Genomic DNA, 21835 nt, shown 5'->3' with positions numbered 1-21835 from the left:
AAAAGTGAATTTTGATATAACATATATAATGGAAATCGATTTGTTTTCGTTATTAGAAATGAATTTGAAGCAAATTCAGTATAAAATTAAATGTGAATATTGATATATATATATATTACTTTGTCTTTCTTTTCTTTTTGAGTGGCAATTGTCGGACACTATAATCCTATATGTATGACATTGATCAGTGTTTTAAGTTTTAAATAATGAAGCCAATTAATTAACAAAATTCTTTAAAAATATTTTTGTATATACAGGCTTGGACAGGAATGGCGTACTCGCACGCACAAGCCTCCGCACACACCATTATTGTTTTTGCGTGCGTATGATCGCACGCCTAGAAAATATTTTGGCGTGTTCTTAAAAGACTGCAAAAGCCTTTAAAATAAGCACGTTTCTGTAGCTAATAGTAACGTGGTCAACTGGCGTACATGATTGATCAGGTAAGAACATACTTACCAAATGAGTGAGCTATGTAAATCTCCCCTATTATAACTTCAAAAATTAAAAATTCAAACATGCAAGAGAACGACATAATTCAAATATAAATAGTCTCATAATTCAAATATAAATAGTCTCTTTTAATTGATCTTCGTTCCGCATATCTTTCGTTTTATTTTATCTGCTATGTGCCATTATAGACTGTTTGTACACATGATCACACTTACCACAAGTAATAAATATGTCAGCCAGGCGCTGTTAAAAAACAAAGTAAGGCTGTGCATTTTAAGAAGCCAATTAAATCGCAAAAAATGCCGTCACTAAAGAAAACTTTAACAAACAAAAAAATAATAAGTTTTCAGGTTGGTATTATTATTATTATTTGTAAAGTATCACAAGCAAATAGAAAAAAATATGCTTCCTTTTCAAATTGAAAATTTTTGTTTATCCAAGTGGCTCAAATTATACTGTATGTGGGTTTCGTTTAAAAAATTGTTTGAACTGGTTATAGAACATTGGTCACTCGTGCTTGCGTTTGTTCTGCCTGTAAGTGCAGTTTTGCAGACTTGCTTCATCTGTGCCCTGTCGGCATTCACCTCTGCATTAGTTAGGAACGGCATGGCTGGATTTCTTGTGTAAGACCTGGTTACCAATGACAAAGAGGCCAGGCAATAGAGATTAAAATGACCAGGACTATTCAATAAATCTGAGAGCTAAGCAAATGGGAGTGTCCAACCAAGATGGAAATCTATTGGAAGTTTTGTCCAATGAAAGTTGATTCATACACATTTCTTTAAAAAATTTTCACCCAACATATGTATACCAATTATTTAAGGCGTGTACTATGCACGCCTTACTTCACTTTATGGCGTGCAATGTTTTGCACTTGCGAGCAAGATTTTGGCATGTTGATGGCCCGCACGACAGAGATTTTACTCCTGTCCAAGCCTGTATATATGTTGTGAGGTCATTGATAACGTCATTAACAAATATATTGTGCAAAACTGAACAACCTAAAGCTCGTAACATAGGACAGTATGTGATCCTGAATTTTAAAATCCAAAGGAAGGGTAGGTGGATCAATTTCTCATCATACAAATGACTCTAAAAAAACAACAAAACTCGATATGTGAGTGACCTGACACCTTAATGATGTTCTCAGGAAAAAGATGGGCTGAGAAACCTCTTTTAAGCAAGATCCCGCATCTTTTTAGCTTGCCACCTAGTTGTGTAAGCCAAAAAACTATTATATAAAATGTAAAGAATCAAAAAGGTCTATTGGAGTAGTATATGCTACAAATACTTTTTGTGGCCAATCTTGCATGTTTTTATTGTTTTTGGTTTCCTCCATGGCAATTTGACTAGCAAGAACTGTTTAGAAGAAATAAAAATTAGCTAAAAGTCACCTAAAACACAACAAACGTGACATGTTTTGATTTTTCATCAAGAACGATGGACATGCACACACATATGCATAGGCAAAAACATATAAACAACTGTGAAGCGCAAAAATGTTAGGTTTAAAAAAACACTGACACCAAAATTAGTAAAGTCTGCTCCTAAACAGGGAAGATAATAGTTGGAAAAAAAACAATTCTAAAGCATTTTTTTCTTGCCTGCCAGGATGCATGCACATATACGAAACTCATCTATATGTTGTGTATGAAGTTCAATACCTATTTATAAAGAGCTGACCGTGTGAACAACATGTTTTCCCTGAAATGATAATGGTTACTCTGCAAATTACATACCTGTAGCTAGTTAGTTTAAAAGTGTCCTGTGACGACTAGTGTCCTTTTTATTTATTTATTATATATTATTATTTTGAATTTTTGGCTGTTGTTTGGAGACCACTTTTAGCAATCCACATGAATAAATTAAAGTCTTAAAATACTTCTTTATGTGTCCATACCGAGGCATTTTTAGTAAAAATATTTTACCCTGTCGCAACTTTATATAAGTATCAAATGCTGCCTCTAAGTTTTTCTCTGCAGATAACAAAATTTAAAGTATAAAAACTAGCTAGCTAGTCAAGATATATGACTGGGCGGAAAGAAAAACTTCCGTGTGGTCCATGCAGTAGGGTGGCAGAGTTCAGTTTACCTATCCATGGAATAAAGCTCTTTAACATCCTTCTCAAATCCATCCGTAATATGTCTGGTTGCACACTGGACCTTTTCAAAAAAAAGCCTTGATAAATATCTATTCCAGATACCAGATGAACCACAACTGGTAGGATACACCACGTTAAGACGGGCTGATTTACACTCTATTATACATATGCACACATTGGTGTAAACTGGATGTTCAATCCAATGGAGGACTTGGCACACAACTGCTAATGCTGAAGACTTTCTTCGAAAGCCTACAACAAGGTACAACAAGGTAAGGTACTATAAAACTATATATAGCTAGCTAGCTCTCTACAAATGTTATTCGAGCTACCTAGCTAGCTTGCACCACAGTGACAGAGTGTAGTTGTAGAGACGGAAAGGAGGAGGTTGGTTAGCAGAAGAAAGTACCAACAACTCAGGAAGACATCATTAAGAATTACTAGTGCAAAGAAACAGGAGGAAATGTTAGCTATCAAAAGTTTTGGTTTCTATTGCGTGGACGTTAAAAAAAATAAACAAATATTACAAAGCAGTAACAATATTAACCCAACCCCTGTGTGCGATCATACACCTCGACTTTTGGTCGTCTTGCTCTTGCATTCCATTTTGTCACTGGGCATAACATAAAAAACATGGCACATCGAGCAAATAGAAACAAACCTTTAGGCACGGTTTACATTCTGCCACATATTGGTAATGCGACACATGTTTAATTTTGGTTATTAAACAACAATTTTTATTATTTATTTTCCATGCCTTTTAAATTGGTGTGATATACCTCCAGATTTCCATATACACTTTATTTACTAGAATTCTTTAGTATAGATTGAGCCTTAAGTCAGATAATTTTAGACGATCATATTCTCACCAGACTGAACAAAGCCGCCCGTCCATAATTTAGGCAAAACTCTTCCTTTTCCTCCCCCCTGAAACTTTTTTTTTGTCGCTAATGTCTAGTAATGCAGCATGTTAAAGACGAAAATTCTTGCGTTACATGCTTCAAAAATAGGTCACCAGTGTCGTTTCCAGTCAAAGGAAATGCGAAACTAGTCCGCCCAAAAATACAAAAACAGGCGGAAACATGTACCGCCAGTTGTTTATTTCTACTGAAAGTTTTAAAAATGCCGCTTGAAAATTACATAAAGTTCCTTGTAATATTTACACTAATTAAGTGCTCCTAAATTAGCGAATAAATTGAGCAGACGGCGGCGCCTTGAGTCATGGGGTGTAATAAACGCAGGGTTTGAAAATGTATTAAATGAATTAGCTTTGTGGAGGAGGTTGAAAAATAGAGCACATTGGGAGAGGATCTTTATCTTACTTAAGACAACCCTCCGTCCGAGATTTTCAAAAAGAGGAAGAGTCCTGGAGACGAGGTTACGTTCTTGATTCTTTGAGACGGAGGAAGAGGGTGATGATGTATATGCGGGTGGATTTAGTGGATTTTCGTCGCTCTAAAAATTTTTAAGAAGAGGGATTCTTTAAAGTTTAATGTCAGCCCTACGAGGGGAAGGACGTTTGTCGAAAAATTTATCCTATTTTGTGATTTTTTATTTGAAAATCCCAAATTTTTAATTTTGTTTTACCATTTTTTACTGGGAACGAGCATGAGCAAACTTAAAAAATACATAGCACTTTGTAGAAAATTTTCTAAATAGAAATTTTTGATGATTTTAAAGGAGCTTCAAGACTTTTACACAAAACCTAGCCTGTTCATAAAACACAAGCTCAACTTATTAACCAAATTTGTTTTTCCAGAATTTATGAATGTTCCTATTCAAGTTGTCGTGACTGACGACTTTCATGAAAATAAGAAACCGCAGCTTATATGATGCGAACAAACAACCTCGTTACCAGGGTATTTTTGTTTGTTTTTTTACTAATTTGATACGACCAAAAGAGAGACCAGGATCCAAACCCCCAAATTTGTTGGGTACGCCCATGTACCTATTATTTTTTGTAAACAAGTTGTAAACAAGTTTAAAAGCAAAGTGACTTTTATGTCTTGTTTTTAGAATACATTACTATCAAGTGTAAAAGTCACAAGAGTAAAAGAGCACATATCTACGAGATTTTGAGATCCAAAAAAGCATATATCTGACCAGAAGTGCTACAGAATGTAAGAAATAATTCTAAATTAATATCTAATTAGCCATACCTCTGTTTGTGAGCCAAAATGGCAGCTGCGAGTAGTGACGGACGAATTCAAGTGGATTTCTCATGGACTGACGACTAGCCATTTTCAAAAAATTCTAATACACAGCCTGCCGATTTAAAGCACAGAAAGAACCAGTAATTTTTTTTATATTCATGTCAATTCTTTTCTATATTCGTGTTAAAATATTATATTCGGAAATTTCAATTTTTATATTATATTCACAAAAAGAAATGTAACAAAATTTATTGATAACTTTAAGTTGGTCATGCAGACTACCATAGCATAGTTATGTTCGAGTTGGTCATTCAGACTATCATAGCATATACAATTGAAAAAATTTAACTAAGTGTAAAACAAGAATATGTCTTTAAATGTATTCGACTTTATGTTTAACAGAATTTTTATAATCAACTTCATAAAAAAACACGAGAAACTCTAGTTCCCTTAAGAAAAATTCACGTTGTGGGTCATCTTCAACATAAACCATGGTTTATTCTGTGAATAGATAAAAATGCTTTATTGTACAAAAATGCTATAATATATAAAAAATATCCAAAATGTAAATGCACCTTTAAGTTCACATCTTCATTATCGCGTCATCTCTTTTGTTCTCACTTTACACCAACCGAGTATCGCGCGAGTAATGCCGCCTGACAAGTGTCGCATACGCGTACCGGCTTCGCTGACGAAGGTAAAGGCATTGTATTGTCTGAACACGAACTGCAAAAAATACCACCACATGAACGACAATGATGCTAAAAATAAATTAAAATGCAAAGAAATGTAAACAAACATGGTAGCCAGAGCTACAAACATTTCCTTTTCAAAAGTTATATGAAACAAATACAGCAAATAAAATAAAAGGCAATCCAAGTATATTTCTTTGTAGTTTGGTCAGGAATAGTTTACTTTTATGCTGAGATAAAAACATCGTGCGAGTATGACTTATTTTACCAATAGTCAGTTTAAAACTGCACGCGAAATTGAAACGCGCGAACTTAAGCCGCACGAATTTAAACATAAGCAATACACTCTCAGCGGATATAAAAATGAGCGCCACGCAATGAAAATGTTGGGGTTGTAAAGGCTCTTATTTCAGACATGGCCTTATCACCTGTAAAACTGCTGTCATATTAAACAGCAATTCCAGTCTGTATTTAGTCAAATTTGGGGAGGTTTGAAGGCTTGTGATGAGAAATTTTTAGGCTTTCTGAGATGAGGGTATTTTTATAAAAAATATTAAGATTTGAGAAGAGTTTCGTATTTTTCTAAAGAAATTGAGCATATTTGAGCAGATTGTAAAGATGGCACGGGTAAAGGACAAATTGTAAAACGTAAAACTCAAAAACTCAAAAACAAAAAAATCCCAGCTCGCTTTGTAAATTTACTATTGCAATAATGTTATCCCATAAACCAAAAAACTATGCCGAGCATCAAACATACCTTTCTTCTGGACAGTGAGAAAGGTTGTTGACAAAGTTGACAATCTGTTGCGTCTTTATCGTCTTGCCACATTTTCTCCTGCACATATACAAAAAACACATCGTTATGTTAGAAAAAGATATAAAAAGGCCATTTAGTGTTTCACACAATATTAAAATAAAACCAGCCTGGGTAAGAGCGTCGTACCTTCATCGCAGCGTGTAATTCTTTCATTTCGTCAACTTGCGTGTGTGATCTAAAGAAGAATTTCATATAGCAACGTAAAAGTAGGAAGACAGCAGCAACAGGAACAAAAATAACAGGAATCATACTTATTAAGCTGATGTCCCATCTCGTACAAAGCCTAAAAATAAGAAAAAACCAGTCACACATTAGTTGAAACTTTATGTGCGTAAAGATGAATCTCCACTGGAAGATATTCGCGACGATTTTTGTGACGAAAAGTAGAAACCAATTCAGCTTTTTGTTATAACGAAAATCGCGACCAATTAAATTTGAGTATTGATGCAATCGTCGTAAAAATCGTCCCGTGGATATTCGCCTTTAGGCGTTATGCCGCGGGTTTAAGAAACAAAAGTTAAAAGACTTTAGCTCAAGTTGTTTAGAACATTATAGCGAAAATAATTTTAACGTAAATCATTATATTATTAAAAAAAAAAACAAGAAAACTTTATTAAAAAATTCCTGGAATTTTTAATTAAACAAAATAGTTATCTAGTTATCCAACGTATTTTAAAATTTTTTTGCTCGATTTTTTTTTGTTAAAAATTAAAGGTTTTAAAAAATTCACAAATGAAAGTTGTATTACATCTTGTTAATGTTTTCATAAAAGGAGCTCTCTTTTTTACTTTTTACTTACTTCGTTCACACAGTGCATAAATTTATTTTGACTACGTGACTTTACGCATTGTTTACCTAATATTCAGACAGAAGCCTGTGCCCTTTTTAAAATATTTTAGCAAAAAAAGGAGAGCAAGCCTCCGGCAGGACTGTATGTTAATGTTCTACCTACCGACTCCTGTTCTGCACATCTTTTCTCCGCTTTTTCCAACCGTATGCGAAGCTCTTCATTTTCCTAAAAAATAAAAAAGCTTAAAAAATACCCTCCAAAACCTACAGTAAGTTATATCTAAATTTTGACTGCAAAAACTGCAAACTCACTACAAGATTTAGAGCACTTGCAGTTCCTTAAAAAAATGTTTGGAAGAGGAGTGAATTTCAATTCTTGGCCACAAAAAGAAAAGAAAAAACTGTCAAGAATATAAATAAATATATGAAAATGCAATCTAATTACCTTTAGCGAATTGGCAGCATCTTTTAATTCGTTTGCTAGTTGTTTCGATTTTTCTTTTTCCCCATCCAGTTCAGTTTGTAATCCTGCTCTCCATTCTCTCTCCACCTTCATGTCTGTTTCCAAACCATGTCTAAAAAAAGAAATTCATATCTTTTTCTTGTGAGGAGTGAAGATGATAGTGTTTCATAAAAAATAAGGAGCTTTGAGGATATTTTTATGCTTTTTGACAAAAATTGAAAGCGATGCTACGAGTGAAGAACATATGTTTGCTGTACACGTGTACCATTTCTATGCATTTCGAAAATGAAAACATGTGACAGGTTGTAAAATAAAAACAAGAACTTGAGGAAGCGTGGCAACCCTGTGTAATATCCAACCAAAACTCCTCTATTTTTCTGATTCTCTAATAATACGAAATTGAAACAAGAAGTGTAGCGTCTCACAAGATTGTTATAAAAAAACTCCACAAATAAACACCGCAATCACAAAACCTTGGAAAAGAGTTTGCAATTCCACAAACAACTTCGAAATCCTCATTTTTTAGCCAATGTTTTCCAAGCATACCTCATTAGACCAATCATGTGTCTTACTTATTCAACAACATTTGATTACTTAATTAGATTACTTCATTAAAAGGCAAGATTAATAAGTGAGTACAATTTAATCAAACCAAAACCCTAACTTGTGCAACGATAACCTCAGAAGTGTAAATGAAATCCAAAAAATTGAAATCCTTTTTCTACTTGGCTTATTGCAGCAGCGAGAATAAGGGATAGTGCACACGGTAGCGCACATGTCCAAATTAACACAGGCATAAATAAACAGCAAGCTCGGTTATATTTCCCTTTTCAAACTTACTTCTCTGCTTGTACTTGTGCTAACTTTGCACCAATTTGATGAGCAGTTTCCTCAGCTTGCTTTTTCTGATTTTCGGCAGAAGATAAACTAAAAATGAATATTCACGATCTACATTCTTGAAACGCAAATCGAAGACCAATTAGAATTAGCGAGTGAATTTCATGAAAAAGAAGTTTTAGGAAATTTGAATGTGGGAGGGACTCTTTGGATGTGAATTCTTTAACAATATATACTGAAGTCACCATATAACGATATACAACTTTAGAACACTAACACATTCTTGTCGTTGTTGAGCATGGCTGTTGTCACCTCTTAGCAACATAGATAATTCACTAGAACTACCTTTTCTCCATATCTTTTGTTTGTGATATCATACGAGAACACTTTTGTTCCATCGAATGCCACTCTGATTCATGTTTCTTCAGAGAATTTTCGCTACCCTATAACAACAAAAAAAAAAGAACGAGTTTAACGTTTGTTGAAATTACTGTCTCTACCTTCAAAAAAACATTGAGAGTGCAAGTTTTGCATTGAAAACTTAGAACTTATGTAATAACTTATGTAAGGGTGATATAACAGGGTGGTAGCTACTTCGCCTTAATACAGGCTGCCAAAGAAAGCATCTTCCCAATCCTGATTTTCTCTAATAGTTTGAAACAGAATGTTGTATTTGTTTTATGTTTAAAAACAATAACACCATAAGGTACTGATTCCATTCCATGGTTTTTCACAGCAAACCGCAAACATGCTTGGCAATGCATAACCTGTTACAGGGTGGCTACCGGGTAAAAATTTAAAAGCATTTCAAGAACATCACAATATATTTCATTGAGCACATTCTGTTAGGAGTAGTGGTCACCCTGTGTTTATATTTCCTCTTTTAGCCACTTCCACAAGTAAAACAGCTAACATTACGGTACAATAACACCTACCTGCCATTTGTTATGCAATTCTAAATTAATTTTCTTAATATCTTCTAACTGTCGCCGTATTGAAATTAACGTGTCTTGTTTATCGTGAATATCTTTCTCAAGCAAACGCATTGCCACCTAAAGAAAATAACATGATACGGCATAAGATTTTTATAAAATGATGAAATTAAACAAATTTGCCAGTCCAACAATCAATTTTAGGCCTCAAAAGTTCACCATCAAGAGCGCATCATTCAATACTGGTTATGGTACTGATTCTGCAAGTAAAAAAGTCTAATTTACTGTGATCCTCGGGTTGTTTTTTCAGATGAATCGAAGCCACAACCGCTCGCAACACGTTTTGATTGAATTGAAACTAGTTACTTAGTTTAAGAACTTTTTTGCACAACAACACAACAAAATGCTGAAACAATAACAGCAATAACAATACTGAAAATGAATGTTACAAGTAACTTTTAAGACCTAAATTGTGTTTGACAGCAAGTTAAATTCCATGCCATATTCAATAAGAACTTTTTCCCCAAGATGACCTGTTGGTGAGATCGCCTTAAACATTAAAGCATGTATCCACTATACAAGTTTTACAAATACACAATAACAATTCAAAAGTTTTTGCTAATCTTTTTATATACATACTTCTTTTTCTTGATTCATCGATTTATGTTCCTCGACTAAAATTTCTAATTCCTAAATTTTTTAAAAAGTATATATCAAAATTTATCAAAACAAAAGAGCGCACAATTAAAACAAGCGAAATAAACACAATAAACAAAAAATTAAGAGAACAAACAACAACCAACCATGCAAAACAAACAAAAACATAAATAAAAAACAAACCATCGAAGAAATAAACAACAAACCAAGAAAAAGCAAACAAACAAACAATGTAAAACAAACAACAAAAAGCCAAGGATAGTATTAAATAACAAAAGTAGCACACCATACTTTCCGATGTTGTCTTTCTTTTTCTAATTCTTTTTTAACATCTAAGTATAAATTATTCAATCCAGATCTTGACTGTTGATATGTTTCACGTTCAACGTTAAGATCAGCATTAACAGTCTACAAAAAACAGTAATTCCTCCTAAAGTCATCATCAAGTGCTAGAATGCTGCAGTGATAACAATCAGACATTCAAACCTCAATTCATCTTGAAAAGGCTGCTGTAGCTAACATAGTTGACGTGTATGTTTAATGGGAAACCATCCAAAAAACTGAGAAAATAGCAGAATATGCTTTTTTATGTGACTTTTCATTCTCAGCAAAAACAAACAAACCTTTAAACGTCGGTTATGTTCTTCTAATAAATTTTCATAATCCTTTTTATACTGCTCTCGTTCAGCAATCACCGACACTAATCGATTTCTCATTTCTTCAACCTAATCACAGCCAGATTATTCGTTATATTCTATAACAAAAACTTTTTAAAAACGGCTCTAAGATTTCAGAAGTTTTTACTCCTGGCAAGTTTGGGAGTCAAGATGTTATTATCATGTTTAGTTTGTTTAATAGAACACTATCTTGTTACAAACAAAACTGTATTTAGAACAAAAAACAGTATTTACATGACAAAAAAATATTTTGATGCATCACTACGTTGAGCATTAGACTCTTTCATATTCAAATACCTAAATTTGACAGAATTATGATTTTGAAAAGGAAGTTTTTCAAAGCAATTTTGTGAAAATGGTTGGCTGAAGAAGAAGAAGGAGAATTAGGGCTGTTTAAAAATATTTCAGTAAAAAAATATCCTGAAAACTAAAAAAGAAGGTAAAAAAAATCAAAACAAATCTAAAACACATTGCAAGTTGGTAGTGAATTAGTTTAAATGTTTACTTTGTTTAAACAGTACAGTCGAAAACTGTTCTACGAAATATCAGCCAAGATCAAATATGTTAGCATTTATACTATGCATTCAGTATGTTGTTACCTACACAAAAGAAGCAGGCTAAGTATCCGTAGAATTAAAGATGTTATCCAGATAAGAAGATTGAATTGGCTGGGGCACTTGGAAAGGGAGGGGGATAATTGGTTAAGAAAGTGTAGAGACTTGATAGTTCCTAGAGCAAAGCCCAGAGGCAGACTGAGGAAGACTTGGCAGGAGGTTATAGGGACAGACTTGATACAGAGGAAGTTGAGTTTAGATCTAACACAGTCTAATCAGACTGGAAGAGGGTCATTTATATACCCCGTCCAACCCATGCTAGCATGGAAAACGGACGTTAAGCTGAGAATGATGATGATGATGATGATAATGATGATGATGATGATGATGATGATGTAACATAACAAATAATCACCTCATTTGTGGCATTGTTGTCTTTTTCTTGTTGTTCTTTAGCTTGTAGTTTCAATTGCACAACCGAGTCGCTAAAGAAATTATTACACACATCAAAACTTTAAAATGAAATTATACTATAAATATATAACAAGCAAAAGGTCTAAAAAAGAAGTATTTTATTTTCTTAAGTTCTAAAAAATTGGCAATCGAGGAGTGGCAATGTTTAAGAAATGGTGATTTTGTGAATTGAGGACATTAAGCTTTTAGATGTCATCAGAAGCTTAATAAGACTTAAAAATACTATTGTCTGCTCAAAATACTTCAGTCCCACAACAAATGTTAGCATTCTGTTTAAAGTTTCTGGCAGTGAATAAAACTTATTTAACATATGCGGTATAGTGAAATTGCTTTGCGACTATGACTTCGAAAGGTAAAAACCACCAGAAAATCTCATTTTTTACAAGGTTAACCTAAAATCAAAATTCCTTTGAGTGTGAATCTGATGACTTGTATTATCATCAAAAAATATTTCTATATAATACACTGTCTGCCTGTAATGCTTATATTGCTGGCAAGTGACATTACTTAAATAAGTCAGATTGATGTGACCATTTGGGCCCAAAATGAGAACAATTTTCTTAAGGTCGGTTAACTCAGTCATTTCGGATCAGATCAGTTGACAAAGTCATCAAAAAACCTTTACATCGTCAAAAGCATACGATACATTTTCTTGATCAGGGTTAACAAATTTCTATAAAACATTTTTTGTGTATCTAGGGGAAATTGCTGACGTCATTAAAATTTAACTGACAAATTAAACTGACACACCTAAGTGGTTTAATAACAGGCTTATCAACTAGTTCAATAGAAATAGTACATTAATGATGGTTTTTCATAATTTTCAAGAGATAGGGAAAATGAAAATGAGCAAACATACGTTAAAGATTTGTTTAGTTGTTCTAAATATGCCTTTTGATCTAGGATAACTTCAAACTTTTGCCCGTTTGGCTCATCAGCAGGTCTAAAAAATGAGAGGATAAGATTCACAATCAAATACGACTTTTCACTATCCACAATAGAATACAGAAAAAACAATGCGTAGACATAAAATGTCCTGGAAAATAAATGATAAAATTCCAGATAAAAAGTTTAAATATGAAAAGGCACTTACTTCTTTTCTTCAAAAGTTTTTTCTAAGTAATTTCCATCTCTCAAATACAAGCTGATATCAATTATACCATGCTAAAAATGTAACAATACCATATAATAAGTTAAAGGGACTACAAAACGATTTAATAAGCTCAATCCCTGCACAATCTGAAGAATGGCGTGAAATAAACAGACCAAACAGCCTGTTTATGAATAGTAATTTTTTTATGGTGAATTTGCTACTTTTTTTTATTTTCTAAAAAAAGAAAACTTTCTTTGGCAATAAAATAAGCTATGGTCTGTAAAATGAATTAAAGATCAGTAAATTAAAAGTTTGTTTCACCAGGAAACAAAGACAACGCGAGGAGCTGTATTTGTTAAAAAATAATACCTCCATAGGAGTTTGAAATCATTGTTGTTTCTTCGATTGGTTTTATGTGCAATAAACTTGTATGATTTTTTATGAAAAATTTTGAAGGATATAACTAGCTACTAGGTAATTAAAAATTTCAAAGTTTATTTTATTAAAAAAATTGAGTTAAAAGCAGCATAAGTGCTTACCGTAATGATCCAAACAAGCGCCCTGGGTGCTTATTAAATTTTTGGATATTTTGCATTTGCGCTTAATCGAGGGGGGCACTTAAAAAATGCTGGGTGCTTATAAATTTTTTCCAGTTTTGTACAAATTAAAGACAACGGTAATTTTCAATTTTATTTTTATCCTTAAAAATAAAATTGAGCAAAAGGTGTAACAAAATGAAGTTAAGTATTTTTAGGGTTTAGAAAGGATTGTATACAAAGTTCCCTATTTATGTAATATGTTCAAAACTTAAAATATGTGTTTTTTAATTCTCACTTTTTCACTACCATTAGCTCGACTTATAAGTCACTAAATTTGAAAACCAAGAGCCGTTTTGTAAGGCATAAGATTCATAAATAATAATAAATAAACAACAAAAAGTACAATAAACATTTGTATAAAAGCTAAATAACCAAATTTTTAGTTTATTAAAATTACCATGTTGGCCATAGAATTTTGAAACTGTAGTGATTTTAACAACAATAAAATATCTACAGCACGCTGACCAAAATTTATAAAGTCAAGAAATTAAATAACATATTTTTGGAGGGAGTTGGGTGGTTATAGGACTAATGAAAACTACGTTCACTTTGAAATCACAGGATCAATGGTTCAGTTCAAACCTCCACAAACATTTTAGCAATTGCCTTTACATCTGCTATGGGTCATGCCATGTACAGAACACCAGGTGCCTTAGTGGTGCCAATTTACACCTAATTTATACGTCAAAACAAAGGACCTGCGTAATAATAGTGTATCCAACAATGACTTTTCTATAAGCACTTGGAAATAGTAATATACTACAGCCTGTGGAATCCACGGGTTGGTCCATCCTTATTATACCGCATTGTATGGGGTCTCACTACTTGCGGTACCACCATTTTGTGTGACAGATAGACAAATATTATAATATAGATATCATACCTAAAACTGTGTGTCACCCTAGAATGTTTAGGTTTATACATTATACACCATAGTGAAATTGCACTTTTGGGACAAAAACATGGAAGCGAAATTCAAGTCAAAGTGAGTTTTACTTTGGGGCAACAGGTTAACAATTTAAAGCTACCTAATGGAGATCAAAGAGAATTCACTTTCCATCAAGGCTAATGAAACTATGTAAATACTGGCAAAAATAAATTTACAAAACCTACAATATCAATTTTACTCTTAACATACATACTGATTGCTAATTATTAATACTAAATAAACAAATCAAGAATATCGAAATATACCTGAGTGTCTAAATCTCTTCCTTTCAAATCAAAATTACAGTCAATAACATTCAATCCAACCAACATTCCAGCAATTACTAAACCTTCTTCACTCAGTATTAGGCTACTTCCTTCGTACCAATCTCTAAAACAATTATGAGAAATTGTACAGCATAGAAACCTGGGCATTATATTTGTGGAAATGGCTGCTTTTTGGTCAAGCTGCATCACTAAGTACCCTGGTAAGCGGCAACAGTTTTACTCTGGCAGGTGTGGAGGCCTGGTAAATGTCAAAAATGCACTAGCTGCATTTTCCACAATATCTACATTATAAAAACACAATCTGAAGAATCATTCTCACGCCAGGAAAGCCACATTTAGGATTTTAAAAAATTAACTTTGACAAGTTCAGGGTATGTGTTACTTTGGTAGAAACACCATTTTCAATTCCAAATTTTTCTTTTTTTTTTGTCTTCGATTTAAAAGAGTTGAATGACAAATATATAACACTGTTTAACCTTCCTACACAGGAATATAAGATTAAGTGCCTATTGCATCCTTGAGCAAAACCAGTTGTTTATTTAATTCTCAAGGAGACCCCTTTTGTGAGTTATTTCAGTTTTTTCAAAACGCATTTCTAAAACTTAAGGTTAAATTATGATGCGAAAATACTAGCCTCACCATAACTTAATATCTGCCAGTTCATCCTTTTAACAATGCATATAAAAATTAAAAAATAGTTTGTTTGTTTTTTTTCTTTAAAGATGACAGTTTGCAATGTACTTGGCAATCTCAGATTTTTTGTCACCAACCTTGATATGCCTGTCAGCTTGACGTTTAAATGTTGTTCACTCAATGATAATTGCAGCATAATTTAGAACTTTATGAAGTTGAAACAAGAGTAAATAAAGCAATCCATTTACCTTAACACATTTTTTTCTTCCGCAATTATAGTCATTTGTTCTGCTAAAACTTTCTGCATCAGGCTTAACCTCATCCATGCACGAGTACGACCAAAGTTTGTCCTGAAAGAAAAATGTATTTTATTTCAGACTAATGAGGTGTAAACAACATAGTAGGAAGGGGATATCCTGAATGCGTGCATAATATTGATATTATCACAGTTGACTTGCAGGTATTCAAAAAAACGTTTTTTTTACGTGCAAGCAAAAAGTGCTTCATAAAATATGTACACTGTTATATTATTTTTCAACATGCATACAGTGAACATCTATAATTCTTTTGTACAAGATCCTGTACCACAATGTATAATAAAAATCAATGTAAAACTTAAGAACTACCTCCCTAGAAAAGCTGATGTTAGCCAAAACAATGCATAATATTGCTTTAATTTTTTCCTGCACTGGGTATAACTGGTCAAAACAATTTTCAAATTACACAAAGTTTACTTTCTGAGCACCTTCCATATTATTATGAGCATGATACAAAATGCTTAGATTATCACTTAAAAAATTGCAGAATATATTCCTTAATTTTTTCCTGATCAGGCCATTTAACTATGAAAATAAATCTACAGTGTATATAAAATAATATTTACCCGCTGTTATTCAAAATGTTATTCGAAACTTAATTTTCCGAAAAAGTTGTTTGCTTAGTTTTTGACATACTTAGTGCTCAAACTCCATTTGCCCAAGAGGCAAGCTTTCACCCCTAATGGGAGAAGTTTATAACTCAGTATTTACATAAACTCCCTTTTGACCAAAAGCATTTAATATTCAAATTCTTAAAAATATAACTTGCAAAGAACTAAACACAAAGCAAGAGCGTACTTTATATCAGAAAGATTTCTGATGTTGGTAAGAATATCAGGTAATGATCCAATTTTATTTTCCAATGCTTCTAACACAGCCATAAATTCCTTTCGCTGTCCAAGAAGTGTTCGTTTTGCTAAACAAAAATAGATTATTTAAAAATTTAGTTTTGGACGGGCATGTATAGTTAATCCCCAAGTTGACTTTATAAGACATATAACTTTTAATATTCATAAAATTAACAAAAGGAAAGAACTTTCCTCTAGGAAAGATGTCACCACCATAGACATGTTAACAGTATTGCAGGCCAATCAATAAGGGGAAAGCAATTGCTCTTGCTCACGTAAAGGCTATCCTGAAGACAGTCACTGTGGCCACCACCATTTATATAAATTTCAATAGCTTTTGTAATCGTTGGCGCTTTTAATAAACAATAGCTTGAATGTTACATTGAGAACAAAATGCTTCATAATATCTTATTTTTATGGCCCATGCACAATAATAACAATAGAAAGCAATTAAGCTTTTAAGCGTAAACAAAAGGTATGAATAGGTTATTTATGTAGACATGAGGTAGTTATGTGACCTCATAAAACTTGTGTACAAGTTACAACTAAGTTATACCAGAATATAGCAATGCCAATTCTTAATCAATCTTTAACAGCTCCACTTAAATTCGGTTCATTTTAACTTAATTCCTGTATGAAGGCATCTGTTTTTGTTTTGTTTTTTATTGAAACAGAACATAATGAGGACTATATAGTTTAATAGATCAATAACAGTCAAGGAAAACTATTAAATGTGCTTTCACAGTATAAATAAACTGCACTTCCTAATTAGGAGTCCATTACATCTTATTTAAAAGCAATTCACTTATTTAAATTGTTAAAAGCAAAATATTTCAAAAATTACACAGTTGAGCTGAAATTCACATACTTTTTAGTGCTGAGTGCAAGTATGTGTGATCAACACCAATTATTTTTAAAATAATAAAAAAAATTGAAGGGAACATGTGTCTATATGCAGAAACTTTCTTCCTATCCCATTGGTTAAATGCTGTTAGCCACAACATTAAATTAATGTTTTTACAGCTTATTTTGATTGTGCATATACGTTCTAATTAGCTGCTTGCAGGCAAATTAAGCTATGCCTTGGCTAAAAGTGTGCTATTAAACACTTTGTTAAATAAACATGGTTTTGTAAATAAAACTAAATTTTAAGTTTTTCCTTCTATAAAAATATAAAACAGGATGCGACCAGGAAATAAAAACTGTATATTTGCATTAAAAGTATCATCGTGTAACAATAATTAGCTGTATGAGCAGCTAATTATACTACTGTACATACCGTATAATTATTCTGTTATAGGCTAACTATCCTGTTACAGACTAATGATCAGTTCTCCCTTTGACTGTTTTGAAGAATAGATGAATTCCAGCGTGACGTCATTTGTTTACTTTTTAGCGGTAAGCCCCTTGACTCTGGCATTTGCATGGCAGGAAAAAAGATGCTAGGATTTGGTTAAGAAAAGTCTTTTAATGTGGCTTTGTTCTAACAGGAACATCGTTAGGGTAATAAACTATTATCAAGTGTAGGTTGATGCCTTATGCCTGGTTGATGCCTTTGAATATACTATACTGATTTATTTGAATTCATTAAAAAAGTCATAAGAATGCCTTCGTTTGAAGAAATGGACTGATAATTACTTTGCTACACCTAGCAGCCCCATCTTTTTTCCTGCCACGCATATGCTAAAGCCGAAGGAGCTTAACACTAAAAATTTAAACATCGGAATTCATCTTAGGGGCCTCATCCATACTCACATTGCCACGAGAAACGTCCAATGGACCTCCTTTCTCAAAGACATTCACCCACCCTTATTTTTCCATAGAAAAAACCTATCCTACAAAGGTGAAGCCTTTTCCGCGGTTCTTTGGTGGTCCTGTGTTAGGGCGAAAAGTCTGTTCCTTCACCTTGAATTGAATATACTAGTCGTTATCCCATGGAAAAATCCATGGGTTCGCAAGTCCTTTTTATACCGTACTGTGTGCGTCTCGCTACTTGCGCAGCTAAGCTACCATTTTGCGTGAAGAGACTAGTCGTTAACTTGTGGAAAATCCATGGGGTCACCCGTCCTTTTTATACCGCACTGTGTGCGTCTCGCTACTTGCGTAGCTAAGCTACCATTTTACGTGAAAAGACTAGTCGTTAACCCGTGGACAAATCCACAGGGTTGCCCGTCCTTTATATATATATACGTTCACATGAAAAACACACTTTAGGGGCCTACGGAAATTTTTTTAGGGCCCCGTTAGCGGAATATCAGCGCTAAGGGGGGGAGGGGGTCTGAAGTTTGAAAAAAAAATCCGCTAGGGATTGAGACATTTTAAAAATTTGTTTGTGGCCTGCAAATTCTTCGTTGTTCGTGGGCATAATTCTTCTTGTAATCAATTCCAATAACTTTTATCTACAAAACACGCCCCTGAACCTCCCAAGATTTATCCGAATGTGTGTATTTCACACAGACGGAAATTCGCTAAAAGAGGGGTCTGAATCTTAGCGGCGATATCCCGCTAACAGGGCCCGAAAAAAATTATGAGGGTGCCGATAAGCCGCATATGCCGTTAAAAGTGCGGGCGTTTTCGGGCGAGTTCGGCGTTTTAGAAAAAATTCAAGTATTCACCCGAAAAAACCGGCATAGTCCCGAATAATGCCCGAAAAAAAAAGATTCAACATAAATGACTCTCGAAGAATTATTTAAAACAGTATAAAAATTAAAATGAACTAACTATATGGTAGCTAAGTTCTTAAAAGAACTGTTTTTATGGTTTTTGATAAGATTTACTTGATAAATAACTTATATATTAACTTTATTACCTCCTTTCTCTTCAAGCGCGTTTTTTCAACTGTCGTCCGCTATGTTTATGTTACAAGGTGTTGCATTTCGGGAATGTTCCGGGCGAGTTCGGGCGTGTTTGGGAAAGTGCTGCGGTTTCGGCGGACAACCGTCAATTTAATTCGAAAAGTCCCCCGAACTCGCCCTTATATATGCAGGCGTTTGCGGCTTATCGGCACCCTCTTAAAAAATTTCGAAGGCCCTTTTATTTACATGTCTTTAGAGTGAAGTGCAACTCTTCATCGCTCGTTGATTGTAGTGGGCAAAAACGTAGTTTTAAATTGCCACGAAAGAAAGGTCTATGGGACGTTTCCTGTGGTAATGTGAGTATGGATGTGGCCCCTTACAATGATTGCATAATTAGCTATATATCTGCAGTTTTCTCTGATTGTTTAACAATAGGTAACTGCTATAAAAAAACAAAATGAAAAAGAGCTATACCTTTCAAGCCATGCCGTAATATATGTTCAAAGACCACAAAAAATTGCTCCAGAGCAGGAAAATCTTCTGTCAAAATTCGTCCAGTTCCTGCGCTGAGAGATGTATCAATTAAGGTCTTAATGCATATTTTTGCAATATTAAGTAAATTAGATCTTTCGATACGCCATTTTTTTTCTATTGCACCATCGTTTCCACTAGAAAAGCTTCCAGACTTTCCTTGTCTGTTTTCTGAAACGAGAATGGAGTCAGATTCTGCAGCAGAAAAACTCCTGTCCACGGCAGCCATCTTTGTTTAGTTTATGGATATCATGAGATCGTATCTCTCCTTTGCACCTGGTTATATGGTGGTAATAAACGAAAAATGTATATTTAAAAAATATTTTTTAAAGATTACTAAAATGACGACAGTCTCAAACATTGATTATTTTTAGTATAAACAAAATAGCCTAATTGTCAAGCGACAATGTTCAAATAATATAATCTATTTTGACCTTTATTAATATCCCGTAATTGGGAACGACTTCATTTAGCACCGGGCTAAGTGGTCCCGACACACGACGTACAACATAACTAGTACCCTTCATACTTTATCGATATTAAAAGTCCGACAGACGTTCAGTCATACTTCTCCAACCAAATGGACCCGACAAATGAAACCGCATTATCCGACATCCTCTCTATATAACAAATACATATTTTTTCTGTCAATAATCCATAACCAACGTAATATCGCATAATACTGCATAATACTGCATAATACCTTTATAATTCATAAAAAATACATAAATTTTCTGTCGATGGCCATACCAACGTAATATCGCATAATACTGCATAATACTGCATAATACCTTTATAATTCAAAAAAAGTACTTAAATTTTCTGTCGATGGCCATAACAACGTAATATCGCATAATACTGCATAATACCTTCATAATTCATAAAAAACACATGAATTTTCTGTCGATGGCCATACCAACGTAATATCGCATAATACTGCATAATACTGCATAATACCTTTATAATTCAAAAAAATTACTTAAATTTTCTGTCGATGGCCATAACAACGTAATATCGCATAATACTGCATAATACCTTCATAATTCATAAAAAACACATAAATTTTCTGTCGATGGCCATACCAACGTAATATCGCATAATACTGCATAATACTGCATAATACCTTTATAATTCAAAAAAAGTACATAAATTTTCTGTCGATGGCCATACCAACGTAATATCGCATAATACTGCATAATACCTTCATAATACTCTCTGTCGTTACATAAAAAATACAAAAATTTTCTGTCGATGGCCATACCAACGTAATATCGCATAATACTGCATAATGCCTTCATAATACTCTCTATCGTTCCATAAAAAATACATATTTTTTCTGTCAATAATCCATAACCAACGTAATATCGCATAATACTGCATAATACCGCATAATACCTTTATAATTCAAAAAAAGTACATAAATTTTCTGTCGATGGCCATAACAACGTAATATCGCATAATACTGCATAATACCTTCATAATTCAAAAAAAGTACTTAAATTTTCTGTCGATGGCCATAACAACGTAATATCGCATAATACTGCATAATACCTTCATAATTCATAAAAAACACATAAATTTTCTGTCGATGGCCATACCAACGTAATATCGCATAATACTGCATAATACTGCATAATACCTTTATAATTCAAAAAAAGTACATAAATTTTCTGTCGATGGCCATAACAACGTAATATCGCATAATACTGCATAATACCTTCATAATTCATAAAAAACACATAAATTTTCTGTCGATGGCCATACCAACGTAATATCGCATAATACTGCATAATACTGCATAATACCTTTATAATTCAAAAAAAGTACTTAAATTTTCTGTCGATGGCCATAACAACGTAATATCGCATAATACTGCATAATACCTTCATAATTCATAAAAAACACATGAATTTTCTGTCGATGGCCATACCATCGTAATATCGCATAATACTGCATAATACTGCATAATACCTTTATAATTCAAAAAAATTACTTAAACTTTCTGTCGATGGCCATAACAACGTAATATCGCATAATACTGCATAATACCTTCATAATTCATAAAAAACACATAAATTTTCTGTCGATGGCCATACCAACGTAATATCGCATAATACTGCATAATACCTTCATAATACTCTCTGTCGTTACATAAAAAATACATATTTTTTCTGTCGATGGCCATACCAACGTAATATCGCATAA

The 21835-nt window shown here is 33.3% G+C and overlaps 1 protein-coding gene across 1 annotated transcript; it reads right to left on the bottom strand.

The window, feature by feature from the left end:
• Positions 1-3617: 3617 nt before the first annotated feature.
• On the bottom strand, positions 3618-19974 carry LOC130628773 (RUN and FYVE domain-containing protein 2-like). The gene is made up of 19 exons (XM_057441781.1): positions 19574-19974; positions 16255-16372; positions 15388-15489; positions 14486-14609; positions 12693-12763; positions 12459-12542; positions 11541-11610; positions 10518-10619; positions 10186-10302; positions 9877-9927; positions 9241-9357; positions 8651-8748; positions 8309-8395; positions 7451-7580; positions 7169-7231; positions 6468-6499; positions 6343-6391; positions 6157-6234; positions 3618-5468 (listed from the first exon to the last, which is right to left on the bottom strand). Exons 1-19 carry the CDS (start codon positions 19857-19859, stop codon positions 5325-5327), a joined length of 1923 nt encoding a protein of 640 aa, XP_057297764.1. The 5' UTR covers positions 19860-19974; the 3' UTR covers positions 3618-5324.
• Positions 19975-21835: the final 1861 nt, after the last annotated feature.

This window comes from Hydractinia symbiolongicarpus, chromosome 15 (assembly GCF_029227915.1).
Source record: "Hydractinia symbiolongicarpus strain clone_291-10 chromosome 15, HSymV2.1, whole genome shotgun sequence".
Lineage (NCBI taxonomy): Eukaryota > Metazoa > Cnidaria > Hydrozoa > Anthoathecata > Hydractiniidae > Hydractinia > Hydractinia symbiolongicarpus.
The sequence above is the reverse complement of the archived record's forward strand: the minus strand, read 5'-3'. Positions and strand labels throughout refer to the sequence as shown.